Source organism: Meriones unguiculatus, chromosome 8 (genome assembly GCF_030254825.1).
Source record: "Meriones unguiculatus strain TT.TT164.6M chromosome 8, Bangor_MerUng_6.1, whole genome shotgun sequence".
Classification (NCBI taxonomy): Eukaryota; Metazoa; Chordata; class Mammalia; order Rodentia; family Muridae; genus Meriones; species Meriones unguiculatus.
Window position 1 is genome coordinate 69,617,320 of NC_083356.1, and position 22,720 is coordinate 69,640,039.

The 22,720-nt window shown below is 49.7% G+C and overlaps 4 protein-coding genes and 4 non-coding genes across 13 annotated transcripts; 6 read left to right on the top strand and 2 right to left on the bottom strand.

Annotated features, from left to right (window-relative positions):
- The first annotated feature begins 25 nt into the window (after window positions 1-25).
- On the top strand, window positions 26-2,730 carry Rpl7a (ribosomal protein L7a). The gene is made up of 8 exons (XM_021651937.2): window positions 26-49; window positions 256-376; window positions 767-916; window positions 1,449-1,589; window positions 1,773-1,852; window positions 2,089-2,219; window positions 2,395-2,464; window positions 2,580-2,730. The coding sequence occupies exons 1-8, from the start codon at window positions 47-49 to the stop codon at window positions 2,682-2,684; spliced, it is 801 nt and encodes a 266-aa protein (XP_021507612.1). The 5' UTR covers window positions 26-46; the 3' UTR covers window positions 2,685-2,730.
- LOC132656092 (small nucleolar RNA SNORD24) lies at window positions 613-686 on the top strand. The gene has a single exon (XR_009594034.1). It is a non-coding gene; the product is annotated as a small nucleolar RNA SNORD24 (small nucleolar RNA).
- Window positions 1,629-1,703, top strand: LOC132656089 (small nucleolar RNA SNORD36). Its single transcript, XR_009594031.1, has one exon. It is a non-coding gene; the product is annotated as a small nucleolar RNA SNORD36 (small nucleolar RNA).
- On the top strand, window positions 1,951-2,022 carry LOC132656090 (small nucleolar RNA SNORD36). Its single transcript, XR_009594032.1, has one exon. It is a non-coding gene; the product is annotated as a small nucleolar RNA SNORD36 (small nucleolar RNA).
- Window positions 2,262-2,328, top strand: LOC132656091 (small nucleolar RNA SNORD36). Its single transcript, XR_009594033.1, has one exon. It is a non-coding gene; the product is annotated as a small nucleolar RNA SNORD36 (small nucleolar RNA).
- Window positions 2,731-2,815: 85 nt separating the features above from the next.
- On the bottom strand, window positions 2,816-5,608 carry LOC110557508 (surfeit locus protein 1). Of its 4 annotated transcripts, none has more exons than XM_060389729.1 (9): window positions 5,438-5,608; window positions 5,200-5,251; window positions 4,840-4,973; window positions 4,678-4,760; window positions 3,860-4,048; window positions 3,525-3,561; window positions 3,281-3,443; window positions 3,027-3,108; window positions 2,816-2,944 (listed from the first exon to the last, which is right to left on the bottom strand). In XM_060389729.1, exons 1-9 carry the CDS (start codon window positions 5,606-5,608, stop codon window positions 2,878-2,880), a joined length of 978 nt encoding a protein of 325 aa, XP_060245712.1. In that variant the 3' UTR covers window positions 2,816-2,877. The 4 variants fall into 4 exon arrangements, with proteins under 4 accessions (XP_060245712.1, XP_021507608.1, XP_021507610.1 ...); XM_021651933.2 differs by having other exon boundaries at window positions 3,525-3,597; XM_021651935.2 differs by lacking the exon at window positions 5,200-5,251 and having other exon boundaries at window positions 3,525-3,597; window positions 5,438-5,544.
- Window positions 5,556-9,515, top strand: Surf2 (surfeit 2). 3 transcript variants are annotated; one of them, XM_021651938.2, is made up of 6 exons: window positions 5,556-5,684; window positions 5,751-5,905; window positions 6,620-6,723; window positions 8,054-8,236; window positions 8,379-8,542; window positions 9,031-9,515. In XM_021651938.2, exons 1-6 carry the CDS (start codon window positions 5,607-5,609, stop codon window positions 9,115-9,117), a joined length of 771 nt encoding a protein of 256 aa, XP_021507613.1. In that variant the 5' UTR covers window positions 5,556-5,606; the 3' UTR covers window positions 9,118-9,515. The 3 variants fall into 3 exon arrangements, with proteins under 3 accessions (XP_021507613.1, XP_021507614.1, XP_060245713.1); XM_021651939.2 differs by having other exon boundaries at window positions 9,034-9,515; XM_060389730.1 differs by lacking the exons at window positions 5,556-5,684; window positions 5,751-5,905 and having other exon boundaries at window positions 8,046-8,236.
- Window positions 9,384-22,400, bottom strand: Surf4 (surfeit 4). Its single transcript, XM_021651936.2, has 6 exons — window positions 22,227-22,400; window positions 15,752-15,938; window positions 14,641-14,717; window positions 14,009-14,052; window positions 13,411-13,597; window positions 9,384-11,485 (listed from the first exon to the last, which is right to left on the bottom strand). Exons 1-6 carry the CDS (start codon window positions 22,272-22,274, stop codon window positions 11,219-11,221), a joined length of 810 nt encoding a protein of 269 aa, XP_021507611.1. The 5' UTR covers window positions 22,275-22,400; the 3' UTR covers window positions 9,384-11,218.
- Between the last annotated feature and the right edge of the window lie 320 nt (window positions 22,401-22,720).

Below are 22,720 nucleotides of genomic sequence, written 5' to 3' on the forward strand. Positions count from 1 at the left end.
ATTACCCACAATTCCATTTTCTTTCTCTCTTCTCTATCCCAGCAAGATGGTGAGTGATTGTGGTCCCGTGCGTTGTCCGCCTCCATCCGCCTCCATCCGCCACTTGCTGCCGCCGCGCGCAGTCCTTGGCCGCCCCTGTCGTTTCGGGGCCCTTCACAGGAAGGGAGCGGCAGCGAGCGGCGCACAGGGAGTGATTCTGCTGTCCGATCTGACGGCGGGAGATAGAGCCTCACGGGGTTTGTCTCTTTTACCCAGCCGAAAGGAAAGAAGGCCAAGGGGAAGAAGGTGGCCCCGGCCCCCGCCGTCGTGAAAAAACAGGAGGCCAAAAAGGTGGTCAATCCTTTGTTTGAGAAAAGGCCCAAGAACTTCGGCATTGGTAAGAAGTGGAGTCAGAGTGCCTTCCCGAGGACAAGGCCGTGGCTTCAGAGCCCTGAGTCAGGCCTTTTGTAAGGGTGGGGATTGGAGCTAATCCTTGAAAACTGGGTTCGGTTCGTAAACAGACGCGGATAGTGGCCTTAGAGGGCCACCCTGGCTTTCAGACAGCCAGTGCGGGTTCGTCTGTTGTGCTTGCCGGCCCAGTGGCTCTTCCGTGGAAGGGAAGCGGTGTTTGTGTGCAGATGATGTGAAAGAATATTTGCTATCAGAAAAATGGTGATGACATTTGAACCACCAAGATCGCTGATGCACCAGTACCTTTCTGACTGCCTCAGATGCAAGCCGGCTCGGTGGAGGTACCTCATTTGCACTGTCCCTCTTTGCTTCCCAGGGCAGGATATCCAGCCCAAAAGAGATCTCACGCGCTTCGTCAAATGGCCCCGCTACATTAGGCTGCAGCGGCAAAGGGCCATCCTCTATAAGCGGCTCAAGGTACCTCCTGCCATTAACCAGTTCACGCAGGCCCTGGACCGGCAAACAGGTGAAGTTCTGTGGCATGTAGTCGGTTTAGTGTTTTCAGAGTATGGTCTTCGGTACGTCCTTTTTACAGTGCATGGCACTTTAAAACAGTAATAACGAGGCTGGGAGGTGCGGCTTCAGTAGGAATGGTACGCTTGCTGTGTGGGTGAATGAGAGCTGAGGAGGCTCAGCACCCGGATATGACTGGCAGGGAGAGATTGAAGGGGGTTCTTGGTAATACCAGAAATTGTCTAGTGATGGTGGGAAGCAATTGAGGAAGGTTCCTAACGTTGACCTATGGCCTCATCTGTGCCCTTATGAAACAAGGGTAGTTTTTGTGGTGAAAACAGGGTCTCCTGTTCTGGAGCTCAATGTGCAGGCCAGGTGTGCTTTGAACTAACTGGTTGGGTTCCACCTGGCTCCAAGTTGCTGGGATTAAAGGCATGTGCCACCAGCATGATTTCTATTTTTAACTTTAATTTGCTGCTGGTGTTGAATGCTAGGTTAGAATCTTAAGGGAAGTTGGTAAGAGTCTTAACTGAATATTTTCCCAGCTACCCAGCTGCTTAAGCTTGCCCACAAGTACAGGCCAGAGACAAAGCAGGAGAAGAAGCAGAGGCTACTGGCCCGTGCTGAGAAGAAAGCTGCTGGGAAAGGAGACGTCCCAACTAAGAGACCACCTGTCCTTCGAGCAGGTTGGTGGCCCCTGGAAAAGGGGGAGGGTAGGGAAGGCTGTGCAATGATGTGTGAATTTCTTCACCTGATATTACTGTGAAGAGTAAAATCGAGCTTTTTAACCCTGAGTCACAGCTTGATGGAACTGTCCTTTTGTAGCTGTAGTGGGCCAAGCACTCAGGCAAAGTGGTTATGTGTTACAGGGGTCAATACAGTCACCACCTTGGTGGAGAACAAGAAGGCTCAGCTGGTGGTGATTGCCCATGATGTAGACCCCATTGAGGTAGGTCTGGCAGGTTTTTAAGCAGAACTGGGATCCTGTTGCTTCTGGAAGGGTGGGGTCCATTTTGCTAAGTTTGAAGGATTGGATTTGTGTGGCTCCTGCAATGATGTGAATCTTTGACTGAAGTGACCTTGAAGTGCAATTAAGTGAGCTTTTTAACCCTGAGCAGTTGCCACAGAGTAGCAGGGCAGCTACTGCTTCTGCCCCAAACACCTACAGCTCATGCTTGCTTCTAGCTGGTGGTTTTCCTACCTGCCCTGTGTCGAAAGATGGGCGTCCCCTACTGCATCATCAAAGGGAAGGCCAGGCTGGGGCGGCTGGTTCACAGGAAGACTTGCACCACTGTTGCTTTCACACAGGTTAACTCGTGAGTATTTGGACTTATCTGTAAATTTTTCTTTGAGACCATTTGCCAATGATGGTTACGAATTTCTTCACCTGAATCAACTATGTGGTTATACTGTGTCTGAGGCAAATAAATAATTAGGAACTTTCTACTCTTGCCTCCCAAAGAGTAACAATTTTTCTCCCTGCCTTCCCAGGGAAGATAAGGGTGCTCTTGCTAAGCTGGTGGAGGCCATCAGGACCAATTACAACGACAGATATGATGAGGTGAGCAGCTCTATGCAGAACCTGGCATCGGCTGGTTGCATTTGGGTGTCCAGAGTCCAGAATATTGGTACATTAGAGAGTCAGGCCAAACTGACTGCTGCTTTTGTCATTTCAGATCCGTCGCCACTGGGGAGGCAACGTCCTGGGCCCTAAATCTGTGGCTCGCATTGCAAAGCTGGAAAAGGCAAAGGCTAAAGAACTCGCCACTAAACTGGGTTAAATGTACACTGCTAAGTTTTCTGTACATAAATATAATTACAAAATTGTCTGTGCCTTTGGTTATTTGTATTGCTGCAAAGATGTGTTCAAATTGGCCCTGTCCCCTGTAAAATGTTCTCAGACCAAGCCAGGTTTTTACAAATTGGAATCTTTATTCTGTGGCAATCTCTGGATTAGGAGCAGGTTCGTTAACTTCATAGATGTGTCCGCCGCACAAATTTTTGGAACCACAAGTATGATGTGGCTGCACACAGTCCATACCTGTGATTAAAAGGAATTCAGCTTATACTGGGGAGGGGAGAACCATGGGGAAGGTCAGGTATCGAGGGACAGCAGGACTGACCAGGTAATAATGTACTGCATGTGCTCGTTCCGCAACGTCACTCTCGTTTGTCCTCCTACGGGTCCTCCAGGGATTGTGCTCTCTGCAGAAACAATGGGATTTAGTGCACATCTACGGGGATGGGTCACTCCTGTCAGGCCTTCTGTCCCCATACTAAATGCCAGGATGGAAACCTGGCGAGGGAAGGAGAGGTAGACAGTAATGACAATATCCAACAGTGCTTGCTCTTCCAGTGCACGCTGACTACAACATACGGAAGTCTGCATCGATGAAAATAGGATCTGCGCCTGTTATCTTGGCCATAGCCTCCAGGTCCCGATAATGCCAATGATTCTTCTCTGGACTGTTCTCAGGAACAAAGGGCTTCCGGGTTTCTGCCAGCCTCACTATGCCAACAAGGTCTACTTCTCCTGGAACCTACAAATGAAGGGGAGATTGTAAGAGTCCTGCATGGGGACTGGGTGGCTTAATTGTGTATCTCCCAGGCTGAAGATTTACCTGGCCTTTCTGTCTGGTCTCAGGATTCACTTTCTTCCTAGGGACAAACCCTCTGTTAACCAGGATGGTGACTCTGGAGCAATAATAAAAGTGTCCCTTTGAGTGAGGAACGGTTCCAAAGTGGATCGTCAATATGGGCAGTTCAACAGAAATGGTGCTAGTTGAAGATGATCTAGTAGTCTTCACTGCTAAGCCTCAGTGACTCAACCCCTATCAATAAACTAGCTAAGACAGTTGCTTGGATATTATCAGGCAGTATTAGTTGGATCTCATGAATTCCCCAGGGTCATAAGGTTCGCAGTGAAAGCTGACCAGGCCAGCCATGGTCTACTCACCCTAAGTCAGAGCAGTGGAAAGGAGTAACTACATAGGCTCCACTTTCAGTTGAGGACATTCTGCCAGCATCACGGGCCTCTCGGACAGGGTCCACCATGGTCCGAGGCATCATGTACAATTCTTTGGCGTGGTCAAAATGACCCCTGACCTTCACTGGCCTATACTCCAGATTTTTCAGTTCCATTGGGCTACAAGGAGAAAGGGGGGAGGGCTGTGGGCAAGCCCAGCTTGTCAGAATCAATCAGCTAAGCAGGTTGCAAGGTAACGAGCACCAGGCAGAGAGGGTAAGAAAGACCCAGGGAAGAAAATCAGATTGTACTGTGGGTGCTCTCAGCAGCAGCCTTTGATGTCAAATGAAAATACAAATCTATGCTACCAGAGCCCAATTTTTTTTTTTTCAAGGAAGTGTGGGTTTCTATATGACTACATAAAATAACAATGTGAGTCCAAATGCCACTTGTTACCTACCCTGCAGGACAGGACTTTAAAATTCGAGAGAGTAGTACAGTAAGGACACTTTAAAAACCGTCACCTTCATGTTGAAATCTACATTATCATCCACCAGTGGTACAAGGAACTGTCACCACTATGGGGGATTCTAAAGACCTGAAAAAGGGAAATCTGGCACAAAAAAAAAATCTTTTCTATTAATGTTCTGTGCCCGTTAGGGCAGCTTCATAAAGGCAGTCAGCAGCTTGTCTAGAGGGGAAACTCTGAAAGCTCCTGCTAAAGGACAGAGAAATCACTGACACGGAACAGAAGAAGAGCCCCACTGCTGCTCTTCAGTGGCATGGGCAGGACGAGCAGTCACACTCACTCTGCGGGTAGAGGGATGGGCTCAGCCATGACTCGAGACTCTAATTCTGCAATCAGTTTCAGCTTCCATTTCCGACGCTGGACCTACAGAAACAACATGAGCTAAGCAGGTTGTTTCAGTGGGGGCCAAGGCTCAGACCCCAAATTAGACCCCAGTCTTCACCTGCCAAGTCCCCAGGCCAAAAGCAGTAGCAGGGATGAGAAGCAGGAACCACTGCAGAAAAGAGTCGTCCTCTGCTTTACCGGAGGCTGCTTCAGCAGTAGAACTGCAGCACCTGCTTGGCTTCCAGACCATACCTGGAAGGAGTTTTACAGTAATGGCATGGGGTCAGAAGCCCTAGAAAAACTGGGTGGCAAATTCCTCGAGAGGAATTCAGTTATGCGCCAGAGAATGTAGGGAAATAGGGCAATTAAACAGCACCTGTGCCCAACCCTCTCCCAGCATAACACACCCAGTAGACCACGGGTACGGGCTGAATGAAGACAGGTGTCACAACCGCATCCGGGTCTGAGCCCTTCTCACCTGACCGGGCAGAAAGCCCAAGGAGGCTCCTTTTGGCGGCGCAGAACGGGGCCTGCGGGAAACAGGCCGCGGGGCTAAGCTCAGGAACCCCATGCCTGCCAAGCGCGAGCACCTGGCACGATCCAACCCAGCCTTGTTCAACTTCGTGCTAGGTCCTCTTGAACAAGGATCCTCCCTGCCACTATTCTACCCTGGGCTAAGTTCTCTTGGGCAGGATCCTCCAAGGGCCCGCTCTTACCCGCCCCCCGGAGGACCATTTCGGCCACAGCGTCATCCGTCCCCGCAGCACAGCCAAAGCTTTCACAGCAGCCATCTTTGAACACTTCCGGGGCCAAGAAATCTGCTTCCTTCCCGAACGGCGCTCTGCCTCACGCGGTGGCAGCGGCGTCAGAAGAGCGTTTGCCACCATGGGCGAGCCTCCTGCCGATGTGCAGGCCTTCCTGCGCCAGCACCCCAGCCTGAGGCTGCTGCCCAACACTCAAAAGGTCGTTAGAAAACCGGGAGGGTCGGGGCTGACAAGAACCACCTCCTAACAGGCGGTCCATCCACAGGTGCGCTGCTCTCTAACCGGCCATGAGCTGCCCTGCCGTCTGCCGGAGCTTCAGGTCTACACCAGCGGCAAGAAGTACCAGCGGTTGTCGGGTACCTCCTCTGTCTTCGATTACACAGCCTTCGAGCCACACATCGTGCCCAGCACAAAGAATCCGTACGTAGTTGGCTAGCCAGTGCCAACTAGATGCAGAGCCTCTGCCTCCCACTCTGACACTTCCTGACTAGGGCTTGTGACTCTTGCAATGTAGTCACCTGAGGGCCAGGCTAGGCAGTGCCAATTTCACCGTTTTGGGGCCTATTTATGGTTGTGTGGTTGATATATCCTCATATGGAACTTTCTTAGCTATCTCCCAAAGCATGCACCTCGGAACAGTGTGAAACTGCAGTTTCTTTTCCTTGGGTGACAATATGGGTCCAGCTGGTCCTTAATCCCAGATACTGAGTGGAATTGTTTGGGAAGCTGTTTTTGAAATGAAAGTAAGCCTTTAATCCCAGCACTAAGGGAGGCAGAGACAAATCGCTGTGAGTTCGAGGCCAGACTGATCTACAGATGAGTCCGGGACAGCCAAGGCTTCACAGAGAAACCCTGTCTTGAAAAACCAAAAAAAAAAAAAAAAGGGAAAGGGGGAGGAAAGTAAGCCTGTGTAACTTGATTAGCCTGCAACTTACTATATAGCTCAAAACTGACATCAAAGCCTGTGTCTGCCTCCTGAGTGCTGGGATTAAAGGCCACCATGCCGTTTTCAAAGTCCAGCAACTGAGAATAAAAGCAGAGCATCCCCAGCAGATCTTATTTGTTTACAGCATGTAGCCATGGTGGTAGCCCACAGGCTTGAGTCCTTGGCATACCCATCTGTTTGTCTTGTAGGCACCAACTGTTCTGCAAACTCACACTGAGACACATCAACAAGATCCCAGAACATGTACTGAGGCACACCCAGGGCCGGCGGTATCAGAGAGCACTTCAGCAGTGTAAGTCACCTCCAGAGGCTCAGGCCTTAGGGTGCATGCCCCCTGCCCCATGAAGCCACAAAGGTACCTTGGCCATTCTTCTTTAATCCTTTGTTGATGTAATTCCTTGGTCTTGCACAGTAAGGTCAGTGGCTCCTGACCTCACCACTGCAAAGCCAGAAGTAGGTGGGAAGGAGTGATATGGAGGCCTTCCCATACATAGTAGGGACAATCGTAAGATGATTCCCAGCCTGAAGCCACAGTGCTCTAGTTATAGGACAGGTCCATAATCATCTGAAAGTCATCAGGAGAGTCTTTCGAACTGTTATCAAGCCCAGTATTGGTGCAAACAGTCCTGTAGACTGCAGAGGAAGAGGGGACTTGCTGTTGAAGGGTTGGTATTTTGAGCAGGGAAGGTATCTGTTAGTTGAAGCCACTGGTGGGAAGGCATCCTAAATAGTTGAGAGTGGAGACTCCTGTGGTTAACTTCCAGATGGGTTAGAGAGGGAGGGTGGTGCCAGGCCAGGAGAGAAGAGATGAGGTCAACTTAAGCAATAAGGGAGGCAAAGGTCTCCCATCCATGCCATCACGAGAATATGAAGAAAGTGACTATGAGACTTGGGGGAGTTAGGCAGAGGCAGGCCTTGACAGGGAGGATGGAGGCTTCAGGGATTGTCCTGCCCTTTTATGTAGATTTCAGTTGGGGTGGGAAGGTAAGGAATATACAGGCTGTATCCTGGCATGGCACAGCCAGATCCTGCCACACATCTTGGAGCTCCTGGAATTGGCACCTGGGCTGTACTGACAGATGGCAGCTAAGGCTTGGGTGTGCATTTGTTAGCTTTGTCATCTGCTGGATTATGACACAGGTGCCAGGCTGGAGAATTATAAAAATGTACCAAAGAGCTGAGATGGGGCCAAAATGAAAATGCAGTGAGGCCACTTCAGGGTGGTGGGCTAGAAGTCACTGTGGCTAAGTGGCCTGCTGAGAGCACTGGGAGGAGACTTCATGCTGCTTTCATGAGGAAGCCACAGTGATCCTAAAAGCAAATGGCAGAGGTAAAGTAGGAAAAAGGCCCTGGAGATAGCAGAGCAGGCAGTTCCATCAGATGCCAGGTCCCAGTCAAGACTGTCACTCCATCAGCAATGGTGCTAGACCAAGTGGGAAGTCCAAGCTCAGACTAGTCAGTACCTCAGTGGTGACCCTAGCATGGACCCTCCCCTGAGCTCCACAGCCTCTGGGTTGCTCAGCCCCATCCAGTAGAGTAAAATAATAGAATCCTGGCACAGTACAACCCATAACTTATCTCTGCACCAAGAGGGCACCAGTATGATCTTGCTAGTCTCCTAGATGAAGAGTGTCAGAAACAAGGTGTGGAGTATGTCCCTGCCTGCCTACTGCACAAGAGGAAGAAGAGGGAGGACCACATGGATGGAGATGAGCTACCCAGCCAGAGAACAGCTTTCTGGGAGCCAGCTTCCAGTGACGAGGGAGGAGCCTTGAGTGATGACAGCATGGCAGACCTATACCCACGTAAGCAGGCACAGCCCAATCCCTGCCTCATGTGTGTCTCCTACTAGGTATCTTGTGATCCTGCTCTGTTAGCCACTTTTCCCAGGAAAGTGATGTTTTTTTTACCTGTGGTGTAGCTCATCTAGGTGTTTGCTCCTTCCAGCTGAGCTGTTCACAAAAAGAGATCTGGGCAAGCCTGAGAACAGTAACACTCCTGAAGACTTTCTGACAGACGGAGAGGATGAGAAACCAAAGCATTCAAAAGAGAAGGCCACTGGAAAGGGGGGAGAAGCCAAGGTGGACCACAAGAGGGGCCGTAAACTCAAGGTGAGCAGTGTGCTGCAAAGTGCTGAGGTCAGGAGGGCTACACAGCCCAAGCTAAGTGAAGCTGGATAGCTAGTATTCCCCCATGGTTTTGGCAAATTCTCCAAGTACACTGTCAGGTCATAGCCTATAAATATGGAAGCCAAGGCCACTTCAGAAGATCTCCAGGAGTAGGTCCTAACCGCTGGCTTCTCAGCTCTGAGCTGGGTGGCCCTGCCCTACAACACAGGACTCAGGGGCTCATCTGCTGGGCACAGCTCCTTCTCTATGGGTCAGGAGTGAGGATTCTGTCCTAGAGGAACAGGGTGGGTAGTCTGTAGTAACTATGCTGCCCTCTCCTGGGCTCCATAGAAGGGCTAACTGGCAACAAAGGAATCTTTAGCCTTAGACACACAGGCAGCGCCTTCCCTGTGAGCCTCCTTAGACACACAGGCAGCGCCTTCCCTGTGAGCCTGTAGAGGGTCTGGTCTGGATTTTCTGCCTTCACTTAGAAGCAGCCTACCTCGTTGACCAAGAAGTTTAAGAGCAGTCATCACAAGCCCAAGAATTTCAGTGTCTTTAAGCAGCTGGGGAGATGAAACCTGCAAAGAAGCCTTTGGGTAGCTTGGAACTGGCTACTGATGTCCTGACATTGGCTGTTGCCCGGAGTGGACCTGGAGGCTCTGCTCAGAAGACAGCAGCAGCAGTGACTTGAAGATTCTTCTCCAAGCATGACGTTTTTGTTTGTTTGTTTGTTTGTTTGTTTGTTTGGTAGTCTTCAGTGATCCTTGCTGTAGCTCGCTGTAGCATCCTGAGCCTGGCCAGGTCCCCACCCTGGCTGGTCACCACATAGGATCACACTATATACCACAAATGCCATTATTTATTTTGATGTTTCCAAAGATCAAAACATTTCCAAACACAACTAAGATATAAAATACAGCATAAAAATGAGGTTTATACCTATTCCCACATAAAGCTAAAGCATTTTCAGAAACCTTTTGCCAAACCAATGTGTAGATCATTTTATCTCCCATCCCCAGCTCTGCCCACAGAAAGCTGGTGGATGGGCCAGGGCACCCTTGGGATGAGGGCTGCTGCTGCAAGGCATGTGCTTGCCTCCAACGGTCTGCCCCATGCCAAACCGGAATGTCATGGGGTGGCCATAGCAGGTAACAGGAGCAGATGGGTGTACACTGAGGCAGCTCTGCTTGTCAAGCAGCCGAGTGATAAAGAAGTACCGTGGCCTAGGCCACTGGCTGGAACTCACATAAGTGGGAGTAGGCAGGCTGTAAGGCTGCAGTAGAACATGGGCTAGGTGTTGAGAAGGGGGATTCAGACTGCAGAGCCGGCAAGGCAAGGGAAAGAGGATTGACTCAAGGTGACTCAGAAGATACAGTCCTGCCTATCCAGCTGATCCCAGAAAGGACAGCCTCCCAGACTGTACCAACGGTGGTGTGAGCTGCCAGCTTCCCTGCAGGGGTTCTAAGCCTGTCTATGTTCCCTCCAATACAGCTGGGGGAGGTCCAGAAGAAGCCTAACCTACCCTCATGGCACTACCATGCAAATGAGCAGGATCACACCATCAGCCACCCCACCCCCAAAAAGAGAAACACGGTGTAAGGCAATGTTAGAAAACTTTAAATACAGGACTGAGATCAAATTGGTAAGGCATCACACATTGTAAAAAGTATCTTGGCTGCATCCAGCAGAGGAAGTTGACAAAAATCTGAGCAAGCATCAGGTGGCATCAGGGCTGTCAATGGGTGAATTCAGCCTAGAACAGGGAGTCAAGCTGGGGCTTTTAGGGAGGTTGGAGCATGGCCTGTGAGGTCCAGGCCTTGCTCTGAGAAGGTCAAGTGTGAGGTAACTGGGTTGAGCCTGGGTGTCTTGAGTCCTGGGGCTCCTTACTTCTGTGCCCCAAGGCATTACTGCTTCCCAGGCTGGTTCCGTGGTGGTTGAGGGTCACCTGTGAGCACCTTGCTCTCCTGCCCTCCCACAACCAAGCTTGAGGAATAGCAGTACCCAAACCAAGAACTTCCTGCCTGACTCCACCCCATCCCTGTTTGAAGCCATGAAAACTCCCAGGGTACCTTTCACCCAGTAAACGGCATCCAACCCACTGACATCAAGGACTTGGGCCAGCAGTAGCACCCACCTCTCCAATACTGAACTGTTCTCTAGGCTTGGTGTTTCTCTAACATTTTCACTGATCCTATAATACATGGCAAAAGCAATGCTGGGGCCACTGGTAAGATTCTGAACTCTGGAGGTTTAACTGGTGTTTGGCTGGACCATCCTAAATCATTTAGTAGTTTGAGCTAAGGATGTAAACTTAAAACTAAAAAGGGAAACCGCTTTGAATGATAAAGTACAGTTCAGTACAACTTGAAGTCCCTCACCCCCAAAAAGGAACTCAAAGACAGGACTGAGACCATAGCCCACCACACTGTCTACTCCAAGCCTTGGCTAAGGAATGACTGTCCAGCTGGCCAGCCCTGGACAGTCAGACTCCAGACTGTTTCCAAAGATTTTACCTTCAATTTTCAGTTGTCTGCAAATAAAGTTCTCAAAACATCTGTGCCTTTACCAAGGGAGGGGGAAGGGAAGAGGACACATAAAACGCTGGCAGTTTGTTGACTCTACCCTGAATCAGTCCAGGGCCTTGTGCCTCAGCCAAGGAGGGGAGGGGTCTGTATGTTACCACTCCTTCTTCTTCTCATCCATGGAGACACCTCCTGGGCCAAGAGCCACCACCAGGAGCAGGCCTCCAATCACTGACATGGTCTGGAAGAAGTCATATTTCAGGAAATCATGCATGGGTTTATAGACCGGGATTGTCCAGAAGGCGTTGAAATACACGTTGATGGCAAACAGCCAGACGACGAGAGTCAAAGCTGCTAGCTTGGTTTTAAAGCCAATGGCTACTAAGATCATCAGAGCTGTACCCACAATGTTCTGGACGATCTGCACAGATTCAAAGAAAAGACATTCAGAGTAAAGGTCAGGAAGAAAGCTGTGCACACCTGTATCTGAGTCAGGCTCACATAACTCTCACGAGGACTTGGTGAATAAAAAGATGCCGTGGCTTTACAGTCCCAAATCTATCAGTGGTGTTTTCCAGTTAGGACTTCGGTGAGTGATTAGGCCATGAAAGGACACTTGCTTCTTAGGTTTCACCATGTGATACCCTGTGTTCTCTTGGTACTCTACAGAGTCCATACCACAAGATCCTCACCAGATGTGTCCTCTTGACCTTCTTTGTCTCCAGAACTATAAGCTGAATAAGACATCATTCTCTATAAATTGCCCCTTCTGTGGTATTCAGTTACAGCAATAGAAAATGAACAAAGATTATTGCTAAAGAAGCACCTGACTGTGGAATGGGTAATGGTCAGACTTGGAGGCATTTAGAGGAACATATTGTCATGAAGAGAGCAGTGAAGGCCATTCTAGGAAGAGCTGAGAAGATAAGACAAAGGAAAGACAGGGACTTTGTAGTATTCAATTGCCTGAGCCAGCATCCTGCTACAGTATGAACAGTAAACATGAAACAAGGGTCTGTAAAGCACAGCAAAGGCCATTTTTGTTAGAAAACTACAATGAAGGCCAGGGTTTGTGGCACATGCCTTTAATCCTGCACTCTGAATTCGAGGCTAGCCTAGTCTTCCAGTATAGGCAGGGTCACACAGACGGAAACCCTGTCTTGAAAAACCAAAAAGGGGAATGGGGGGACAGAAAGCTGCAATGAACTCAGCTGCTTGTGCCCATGGCCTAGGGACCTTGCAGAATACAGAATTTATATATCTGGCAGAAGAAATCTATCTGCAGCAAAGCATTCAAGTTGACACATAAATACTTTGGATTCGGACCGCTAACAGTGAGACAAACAAGGGTGCAAAGACTGAATTCATAACAAAGGAAATGTGAAAAACGTGGGAAGTTCTTTGGCCATGTGGTAGAGAATGAAAGATGCCTTTGCCAGGGTCTCTCTATGAAACCCAGACTGCCCTTGAACTTATAATCCTCCTGCCTCTGCCTCCCAGTCACTAGGATTTCAGACCTATGCCATATCTGGCCAAGCAACATTAAAAAAAATAATGAATTTAAGAAAAACTGTTTGTATGTGTGTCTGTGTAAGAGGGCAGAGGTCAGAAGAGGGTGCCGGATATCCTCTATCACTTTCCAGACATTCCTTTTTGAAGAAGGGTCTCCCTGAACCTAGGGCTCATCTCAGCTAGGGTGGAAGGAGGAATCTGAATAATCCTCCTGCCTCTTCTCCCCTCTAAGGCCAGTTTATAGGCATTTGCTAAATACCTAGTTGGCTACTTTCATGCTAAGATTTGAATTCTGGTCCTCATGATTACAGATAAGCCATCTCTCAGTTCCTAAGCACCTTATTTCAGTGTCAAAGATTTGAGAGCTGGGCACAGTAGCATGTGCCTGTGATCCCAGCACCTAGGCAGACAGAGGTAGGTGGATTGCTGTTGAGTTCCAGGCCAGCCTAGTCCACAAAGGGAGTCCAGGACAACCAATGGAAAAAAAAAAAAAAAAAGCATTGGGGAAGATGAGTAACAGCTTAAGTGCTATATAGAACTCTATTAGGGTTCTGTTCATCTACACCCACCTCACCACCCATGCTGGAAACACCTCTCCAACAATGCCCTTCTGCCATCTCTGCTTCTAACATGTGACATATAAAAACCAGAATGTATTAGTCAACAGTGTGAATTGAACTCTGAAGAAAAAAAGTCAGGAGTCTACAGAGAGGGCACTGGCCTCTCTCCCTAGCAGAGCTGGATAGGCTCATTTTACAAGCATGAGCTTGTCTCCTCAGGCTGTACTCAGGCACAGCTATGACAACAGGTAGCACATGGCTCAGGGGTACTCACAGAAAAGAAGCTGGCATCAAAGTGAAGAAGGGTCATGAACATCAGGACCAGGAGGACCCTTCCTCCAAGCTGCATGTACTGCTTGGGGGAGCTCTCACGCATGGTGGGAACACCAGCAAACATGCTCTTCCCTTCCGAGCGGGACTCTGCCAAGAGCAGCAGCAAACCTCCTCCTAAAGCCAGGTTCCTGAGGAACAGAAATGTCAGCTACATTTACCAGGCAACTGTCTACCAGGCCAGAGCAAGAGAGAGCCTAGCATGAACACATCAAGGCCCACCCTTTCCTTTCTCCAAAACAAACCACCACTCAAAGGGACCAGGCCAAGCTGAGTACAAAGGGCCTTCCAAGTTGAACCAACATGATCACATGGAACCTGGATGCACTGGTCTTTGCCCCTTTCTACTCAGACCGTCACTGCACACACCCATGCAATATGGGGCTAGAAGACAGGACCCCTCTCTATCAAGCCAGGATTCTGGTTGTGGGGGAAAACCTGCTTCTCAGAGGCACACTGTGGACTACAGAAGTTGGAAGGCACTAGCCAACAGGTGCTCAGGTGAGAGGGCCTAAGACTCTGTTCTTACAAAATGCACCTACCTCATCAGAAATTTCAAGTCCCACAAAATGCTGTAGGCGATTGTCTAAAGGAACAGAGAAAAAAATGAATCAGCATTTCACACCCATAGCTAAAGATTTCATAGCAGCATGAAGCAGATCGCCCAACAGAATAAGAACATAAGATGTGCTGAGGGCAGATCAGTAGGACCACTTAGCTCAGTATTTCCAAGAGAGCACAGTGAGGACTCTGGGTCTGATTATCAGAGGTGTGCTGTGATATCCTAGAGCACAAAGTGACTGCAAGACCACCAGTACTGGTCAAACTATCCTGCTTATGCCATTCTGGATTATTAGGCACTCTTATTTGTCAAATGCATTGACTCCCAGATCACACAGAGCTCCACCTAATCTGTGGCCTATGTCTCTGTCACAGAAAGTTCATGAAAAAAAGAATGATGGCTCAGTACCTATGGCTAGCACCTGCTTGGAGCCATCTGCTCCTAAGTCCTAGCTAGGAGAGAAGACTAGCCACTTCCCCTAAACAAAAAGCAGCTCTGCATGGCAGATACACAGAAGGGCTGAAGAGGGAGGATGCCAGATCCAATATAGCTCCATCAAAGCAAAGCAAGACCTACCCCACACCCTATGTACCCCAAGTGAGAACTGTGTACCTGCAGTGCGATGATTCCAAACAGCCCAAAGCAGGCATACTGCACGAAGTTCCTGCTCAGCACCAAAACACAGCCAGCTAGAAAGAGGACAGAGTTAGGGCTACGGTGTGTCCAGGCAACAAGACACCTCTATTCCAGTGCTGCTGAGCTGCTGCACCCCAAGCAAAGCACCTTCCCAGGGCTTTAATGGCACACAAGGCATGGCCCTGGAGCTTGCCCAGCTTCTGAAGAACACTAGTCTAGACCATATTTTGCTGTGGAGAGCCATAGCTCCTCGTGCCAGGGTCTATCAGGGCAGGATTAAATGTTCTACTATGGAGCAATCCAACAATGCTTAGGAGCATAAGTTCTTTCTCACCTCCTAACATGCAAAGGCAAGAAAGCTGCCACCAGAAGATGGGCTGTCAGAAGATCAATTTGAGTCCAAATGCCCTGGTTCTGTGCCAACTGAAACCTTTTGTACTTTCTGGACATTGTCTTTGACTTCCTTAACTGCCCAGGCCATAGCATCTCCTCCTGTATTTATAAGCAGAGACTGTGACCAACTTCTTTTTTGTTTATAGGCAGAGTCTCACTATATAGACCCAGCTGCCTGAAACTTTTTTTATTACATTGGCCAAGTCGGCCTTGAACTCAGAGATAGCCTCTACCTACAATGAAAGGCATGAGTCACAAGCCAGGTCTGGTGGCACACGCCTGTAATCCCAGCACTCAGACAGGCAGATCTCTCTGAGTTCAAGGCCAGCCTGGTCTAAAAAGTAAGTCTAAGACAGCCAAGGCTATACAGAGAAACCTTGTTTCAAAAAACCAAAAACAAACAAACAAATAAATAAATAAGATGTCAGTCACACCAGGCTTGTGTCCAATTTCTATAGTAATTTTAAATAAATGAGTACAAGGGAACTGGGTATGGACCATCCATCTGAAAGCTCAAAGAACCAAACCATGGCTGGCATGTTTCAAAGCCCAGGGCTATAATCTCAGCTGACAAGCTCCTAAGTATTTGTTCACCCAGGCCTCAAGCTCACACAGCTTCTCAATGGCCAACAATCTTAAGTTTGGGGTTCAGGATGCCCCAGAAGTATCCTAGAGAGGCTTCAGAGCCACTTACTCAACTGTCCCAGCAGGTTGAGGAAAACAAAGGATGAGGCCAACAGGTAGCCACAGCTCCAGGTGGTGTCAATATAGTCACGTTGCTCACTCCACTGGAACCACATTCGAATGCCATCCTCCAGGAAGGTGCTAATCAGGCAGAGGCGTGCCACATGAGGCAGGTACTGCTTGGTGACTCGAAGGAACTGTAAGACCACAGAACACACTGATGACATGGCTGCAACCTCATTTTAAGGATAACAGGTGAGAGGAGACAAGCCAGCTCTCTGCAAGGCAGAGGCCTTCAGCACCTCCAGTGTCCTCCCAGGGCAGATGTAGGATTCAGTACCTGCTTTAGGTGGCCCCCTCCTAAGTTTGGACACCTGTGATGACCTAACACTCAGTCCCAGAGACAAAGCCAATGTCTCATGCATGTGGCCCAGAACCACAAGGAGACATGTAGTACCTTTGCTCCACCTCCACAGCCATCAAGGCAAAAATGCCACAAGACACACAGTTTCCATGCCCAGTGAGGTACATTAACAAGTGGGAGGCACAGTAGTGGGAGGCTCTCAGATATCTTCTAGCCCAGGGATTCTCTCACTTCAGCTCCCTCACATCCAGGGCTATCCCCAGCACTGAAGAATACAGCAGAGCACCCTGACCCCCACCCACAAGATGCCACAAGCAGCATTTCCAACTGTGGCACCAAAATAAATGCCTCTATTTTTGCCCCAAGAAAATCCCTCTGGAAAGTTTAATATCCTATGAGGCAACTGTGGTACAGATGAACAGCTGGGCTATGGAATACAAAGACAACACTGGGATGTTCTCACCACTGAGGACCCAAAGCAAAGCAAAAACTGCCAAATATGAGACTGATAATGAGTGTAGTGACAATCAAGCGTGCAAATCACCAGCAAAGGGCAGTTGTGAAATGCATGCTCATGGCTCCCTTCTGTCCCCATGCAGACAGCATTTGATGACTTGATTAGGAGGCCAGCACACCCTATTGAAGCTAGGTGGACTCTCATACTAGTCTCAGAGCTGAGTCGCAAGGTAAAAAAAAAAAAAAAAAAAAAAAAAAAAAAAAAAACCAAGGATATCAAGGAGGCCCAGGAGAAAGATCAAGGAGCCACCCATGGACTGACGTGTCAAGAAGAGTCTGAAGGGCAGAGTCTGACCCCAGTAGGGCAGCAGAGAGAACATGGGCTGTGCAGGCCCTCCCAGGGCTGATAAATCTGCTGTTGGAATAGATGAGGATGTACATAAGGAATATGGCCGAATTCTCAGCACTTTAAAAGCTGCTTCCCAAGATCCTACGAAAGCTGCCATCTCAGCTTCAAAGCACCTGGGTATTCCAATCAGCCTTCAGCCCAGGAAGTAGTGCCCAGGCTTGGCCCTCTCAGCAGTGCAGACAGGTTCTACCTACAGCAGGGAATAGAAAAAGTCACAGCGCTGATGCCCACATTCTTCAGACGAACTGCCTGTACCCCTGGTGTGTATCTGCACATGCTTTCTAAGCCCCACTGAAGAGATGGCTTATCATTAGAGACCAGCTAGCAGCTCCGGGAACCAGGCACAAGCACTCAGGCCACATGCTTTCACCCTGTCTGACTTTGTCTAACCCTGGCCAGCAATGTGCTCCACACATGGTGAACCAGTTACTTTGTGGGGTGGGAGGGGTTGCCACCCTTCAACAAGTAAGACCATGCAATTACTGGCTGCTTAGATTCCTTCCCAACTTGCAGAGTCAAAAAAAAAAAAAAAAAAAAAAAAAAAGAAAAGAAAAAAAGAAAAGAAAAAGAAGACATGCTTTAAAATAGGAAAAGCAGCCAGGCATGGAGACACAAGGCCAGTGATATCAGCTTCTAGAGAGGCTGAGGCAAGAGTTTCACTTAGCCTAGTATTTATTTCAAGGCTATGTTTGGCAACACAGGACTCAATCTCACAGTAAATACAAAAGGAAAAGAGGTTCAAATATGCTTGAGTTTTAGGGCCCTGGAAGAGAACACACATACTACATCCTACTAGGTGAGGGGACAGGTGACACCACTCACCCTTCCAGGTTCTTCCTCATGGCTCTAATGTTTAGAAATAGCCAGCAGCGACACAATCACCAACATTCTACGGAAGAGATAAAGAGCAGCACCATGGATCTCCATCACCACCATGGAGAATATGGGAAATGCCCCTCATCTCGTCACACACCTAAAGGGAGCTGTGCAGACCAAAGGAGGGTGTGCACACTCAGGCAGCCAGACACTGGAGGAGTTCTGACTTGCTTCCAAATGAGAACTGTTCCCCGACACAATTACACTGGGGCTGCACCCACTGGGTGCACCAGCCCAGCCTTGCTGCAGTCAGCTACTCCCTCAAAGAAGCTCACCACAGATGCTCAATTGCTACGCACACAGTCTAGCACAATCCACTAGATGTAGCTAAAGTGTCCTGACAAGTCTGCTACTCTTAATTGGAGTGTCTGGATCAAGAGGATTAAAGAGTAGAAGACAGTAATGGTCCCTTCCATAGCACCATGGCTAGGAGACTAGTGCAGTGATTTACTTCTGGGAGAAAAAAGTACAGAACTGCAGGCAGTATATACTGAACTAAGCACAGCTGCTGGACTCTGCTTTCCAAAGACAAGTTTCTGTCAAGTGGGCACAGAGCCCTCCTTTCATGGACCTCTGAACACAGGAGAAAAGCTACATTTAGCAACAAAGACAGATCCTGCACATGCATGTTGTTCACAGCCTCAGGTTCATGTTATACTACTGCAAAGTGTTCCCACAGCCACATCTCCTCTGTGCTTGCAAGCTACTACCAGTGTCCTACCTCATGCCGGCCATGAATACCAAGAACAGAGAAACTCCATAACCATGGTTCTCATTACAGAGCCTGGAAAAGCCAGTGGTGGATGCTGATGAGAAAAGCTTGTGAGAAGAGAAGACAATCAAGCCAACCCACTTGGATAAATAGGCTTCTCATAAGCTTTGCAACAAGCACAAAATGCTCACAGGCAGTGAAGCATCCCAGTAGCTAAGAAATGAGAATAAGAGGGCCTGGAGAAATGGTTCAGAAGGAAAGAGTTCAAAGGACCCAAGTTTGGTGCCCGGCACCCAAATGATAGCTCACAACTGTCCGTTGCCCTTTCAGTATCTTTGGGCATCAGGCACCCAAGTGGTACACAGTCATGCATTAGGGCTAAACACTCAATACACATACATAAAAAATGAGGAAGGCTACATCTGTCTCAGAGGGTTATCCATCATCTGAAAGGACTGAGGGGATTTAGGACATAATACTATCTTTCCTATGATAGGAACCCAGGAAATAGGTCAGGCTCACCCAGGGAGTGTTGCTGTCAACATGCAGAGTAGAAACACCAACCTCCTCTTTTGTGTTTAGGACAAAAATGGATCTCAATTTGGGAGATCTTTAAGGAAATGGAAGGTTAGATTTCCTGCCTTGGTGGACCCCATCCATAAGCATAGGAACAGATAGGCAGGGTCACCTCAACAGTTTGGTGGACTCTAGGACCCCCAGAAAGTATCGTCCAAGCATGTCTCCAATGCATCATGGGTGTAGGAGCTCCAAGACCACCTTCCTTTTCTAAAATGAGCAGTTAAGAGGCTGCAGTCTATGAGGACTGGGGCTCATCTGCCAGGGGCTAACCAGTCCCTAGCGTCTCTACCTCACTTTTCCAGAAGGGGGCACTGTGCAACCTCCAGTCAAGACTAGCAGAGAAGTGAGTCAGCTTCCCAATCCTTAAGGTAGAGGTACAAGATGACAAAGCACTGGAAAATGAAAGGCTCAGGGGCCCAATACCAAGCCCTATCCAGCCCGTATCAGGTCCACTCTGGCACTACTTCAGAAAAAGCACACACCAGCTCCTCGGTCTAGTTCTGCCACTATTTTGTTGTTTTTGTTCTTGTTTCCTCAAGACAGAGTTTCTCTGTGTGTTCCTGGCTGTTCTGGAACTTGCTCTGTAGACTAGGCTGGTCTCAAACTCACAGAGATCCGCCTGCCTCCCAAGTGCTGGGATTAAAGACTTGTGCCACCACTGCCCATAGTTCTGCCTCTCTTAAGGACATGTCAACACACCAAAGTCCACACTGGGAAAAGTAAGGCCTCCTGTAGCCTTCCTGTCACCCTGGTAACAGCCATCAGGCAGAATCCATTAAGCCCTAATGTTCCTGGTTCCTGGTGTGAATTCACCTGGAAGCTACCCTACAATCTGTTTAGCTCGAATCAAGTAGTGGACACAGGACACAGGCGAGATTTTGAGTTCCCGGTTCTTTCCCACCTGGTTTCTGATGGCTTTCTGCAGGCCTACTTCCTGCATCTCATCACTTCAGGGAGAGGACACCATCCCTGGCTGCAAAAGGGCAAGGCACTTGATGCCAGGTCAGAGATGTAGCTCACAGGAGCCTGCCAGCAGGGGCACAGCAGTGTACAGCCCAGGGCACCAGCCTCCACCACACTAAAAGGAAAGACTATAGTTCTACCAAAACAGGGAAATGCTGACCCTGGGTAACAAGACTAGGACTATGCAGATCATGACAAACTTCTCTGTGTCCCTGGGAAGACGGCCAGCCTCACAGGATGCCCAGTTAATGGCTCAGTGTTGTTGTCATCACTGTCAGAAACACCTTTCCAGGTCTCAATTGGAAAGGCCAACTTTCTGGGCAAATCTATTTTTGCAATGTCAGTTCTACTTTTGTTTTCTAAAGTCGAGAGGGATGTGTAACAATACCTGACAATACCTTAGAGGCAGCAATTCACTTCGTAACACATTAGAGCCTTCCATTTAGAAAGCTAGACTATCAGCACCTTCCTCATTAGCCAATTTGTTTTCAATGCTGCAGCAGTTGAATATTCAACACAAAAGTTCGCAGGACTGGTCACACTGGGGCCATCAAAAGGCCCTGACACTGGTTCAGAAGAGCAGGAGTCACATCTGGCAGCCTCACAGAAGCTCCTGTGGTAGCCTCTGCTCTCTTCCAGGTGCACTCTGAGGCTCATCCCTGCCAGCAGCAACCTTCACTGGGAATTCCGGTTTTAGGCAACAGGCTGTCTGCAGCACTGGTATCCTCCCACTGATGTGGAGCTGAAACATAACTCCGCTGAAACATAACTCCAGACCCTAAAGGAAAGCTGCCCTGGACACCTGCCTTGCAGTGGAAGACCCAGGGTTTCTTCCTGGGTGGTGGCCACTGGCAATTCCAGGAGCCAAAACCAGTCACTTGGTGGAGGTGGACACTGTGTTTCCCACAAAAGCCTGTCCAGTCCAAAAATTCATTTATTTCACTTAAAGCAAAACAAAATGCATGGAGGACTTCCTAAAAAATAAATAAGCTCTTTCTCTGGTTGAAATCTACCATTCGATAGTTGGCAGCTTCTTGGAGATATTTTATCTGGGTCAGGTTGTGAAATCCACTTGCAAAATGGAGGGTTTTCCAGCTGAAGATCGTGAGGTGAGCAGCTCACAAACTTCCCTTGGCTATTGGAGCCATCTTCTTAGAGAGCTGGTACTAAGCAAGATAAAACTGGGTCAATGAAAATTATGTCAATGAAACCCAGCACATGAGGAAGACCTTGGTCCTTGAGAACAAATTTTAAAATTGTGTCTTTAATGCAAAATCATGACCTTAGAAAAACTTTTACAAAGAGGGTGAAAATGACTTTAAAAATAGCAGCTCACAGAAAATTAGTTCAACAGAACCAAGTGAAAACATGGGAGATGACACCCCTCAAAAGGAGGAACAGAGTTCATTCGACCCACGGCTCATTTGAAGATGCTCACACACACCCAAGTCCTCCAGCACTCCAGGCTACAAAATCCTTCCTCGTATTCCCGACAGCCACGAACACACTAAGCGAACCAGAACAGGCTGGCGGTGGGCCTGGCACCACTCAGCCTACAGGGATAGTTCAGGCTCCATTATTACTTCGCAGACCTAACGGGGCAATTTCAGAAGGCAAAGGCTCACACCTACACAACAGCCACCCACCCCGTTGCTGTCTAACTTAATTCTAAAAAGTGGGTGCCACCTGAGCTTCTTTCGGGCTCTAACCCTGCCCGGCTAGTCGCTCGGGCCCAAGTTCGTCCCAGGCCTTCCCTGCGGCTCACATGCCACCTGTACACTAGGAAGGAGGGCCGTGAGGCAGGCTCCTCTCCTCCGGCAGCGTGGACGCATACCGGGCAGCCGGAGCAGAGTCCACGCGAGGAGGGAGGGGCAGGACGGTCCCGGACAGAGAGCGGAGGGGCCACGCAGCGGGGCGCACCGAGTACTCCCTTCCCCGGAGGTTCCCCCCACGGTCCGCCACGGTTCCGAGGGCAGAGGGCAGAGCGCAGCACCGCGGGCCCAGAGAAGCCTCCCGAGCCGCCCCCGGCCCAGAGTCCCGCGGATCTCGCCGTGGAGGCAGGCAGGACGGCGAGGGCGGGCGTCCGTGGGGCCCGGAGGGCCAGCGGGCTGTGGGGCGGGCCGCACCTGGTCGGCGAAGTCCTCGGCCGTGCCCATCAGGTCGTTCTGGCCCATGGCGGCGGCGGCAGGCTCAGCTGGCTGGTCCTCGGCGCTCGCGCCTGCTGCGGCCTCCACAGGAAGTACCCGGCGGCCGGCCTCGCTGCGCCGCGGCGGCTCTAGCAGCTGCCACGTAGGCCAAGCCTTAAAGGGGCCGCGCCGCCCGCCGCGCCCCGCCCCGCCCCGCCTGCTGCGCGCCCTCACGCTCCAGACCCCGCCCGCCACGCTCGGGGGCCTTCAGCCGAAGCACCGCCTCCCACGAGCATACCCCGCCCCCACGCCCAGGCCCCGCCCCCTCAAGTTTCTGCGGCCGCCCCTAGAACCCGGAGCCTTGCCCACCTTACACCCTCACCAAGCAGCACATCCAGTCCACCATGCTAGTAGACTTCCTGCCACCCTCGTCACCCGCCCGTTGCGCTTGAGGCCCCGCCTGCCGTGTCGTCATACCACCTGCCCAGCCCCCA

Excerpts from the sequence above, each read along its gene's own strand:
- LOC110557508 (XM_021651933.2), bottom strand. The coding sequence starts at position 5,608 with ATGGTGGCAAACGCTCTTCTGACGCCGCTGCCACCGCGTGAGGCAGAG. Across the intron at positions 5,252-5,437 it reads AATGGTCCTCCGGGGGGCGG|GCCCCGTTCTGCGCCGCCAA; the intron begins GTAAGAGCGGGC and ends TGTTTCCCGCAG. Across the intron at positions 4,761-4,839 it reads TTGGCCTGGGGACTTGGCAG|GTCCAGCGTCGGAAATGGAA; the intron begins GTGAAGACTGGG and ends TTGTTTCTGTAG.
- Surf2 (XM_021651938.2), top strand. The coding sequence starts at position 5,607 with ATGGGCGAGCCTCCTGCCGATGTGCAGGCCTTCCTGCGCCAGCACCCC. Across the intron at positions 6,724-8,053 it reads TCAGAGAGCACTTCAGCAGT|ATGAAGAGTGTCAGAAACAA; the intron begins GTAAGTCACCTC and ends CTAGTCTCCTAG. Across the intron at positions 8,543-9,030 it reads AGAGGGGCCGTAAACTCAAG|AAGCAGCCTACCTCGTTGAC; the intron begins GTGAGCAGTGTG and ends GCCTTCACTTAG.
- Rpl7a (XM_021651937.2), top strand. Across the intron at positions 1,590-1,772 it reads ACCACCTGTCCTTCGAGCAG|GGGTCAATACAGTCACCACC; the intron begins GTTGGTGGCCCC and ends TATGTGTTACAG. Across the intron at positions 2,465-2,579 it reads ACAACGACAGATATGATGAG|ATCCGTCGCCACTGGGGAGG; the intron begins GTGAGCAGCTCT and ends TTGTCATTTCAG.
- Surf4 (XM_021651936.2), bottom strand. The coding sequence starts at position 22,274 with ATGGGCCAGAACGACCTGATGGGCACGGCCGAGGACTTCGCCGACCAG. Across the intron at positions 14,718-15,751 it reads CAACCTGCTGGGACAGTTGA|CTGGCTGTGTTTTGGTGCTG; the intron begins GTAAGTGGCTCT and ends TCCTCTTTCTAG. Across the intron at positions 13,598-14,008 it reads GACTTGAAATTTCTGATGAG|GAACCTGGCTTTAGGAGGAG; the intron begins GTAGGTGCATTT and ends TCTGTTCCTCAG.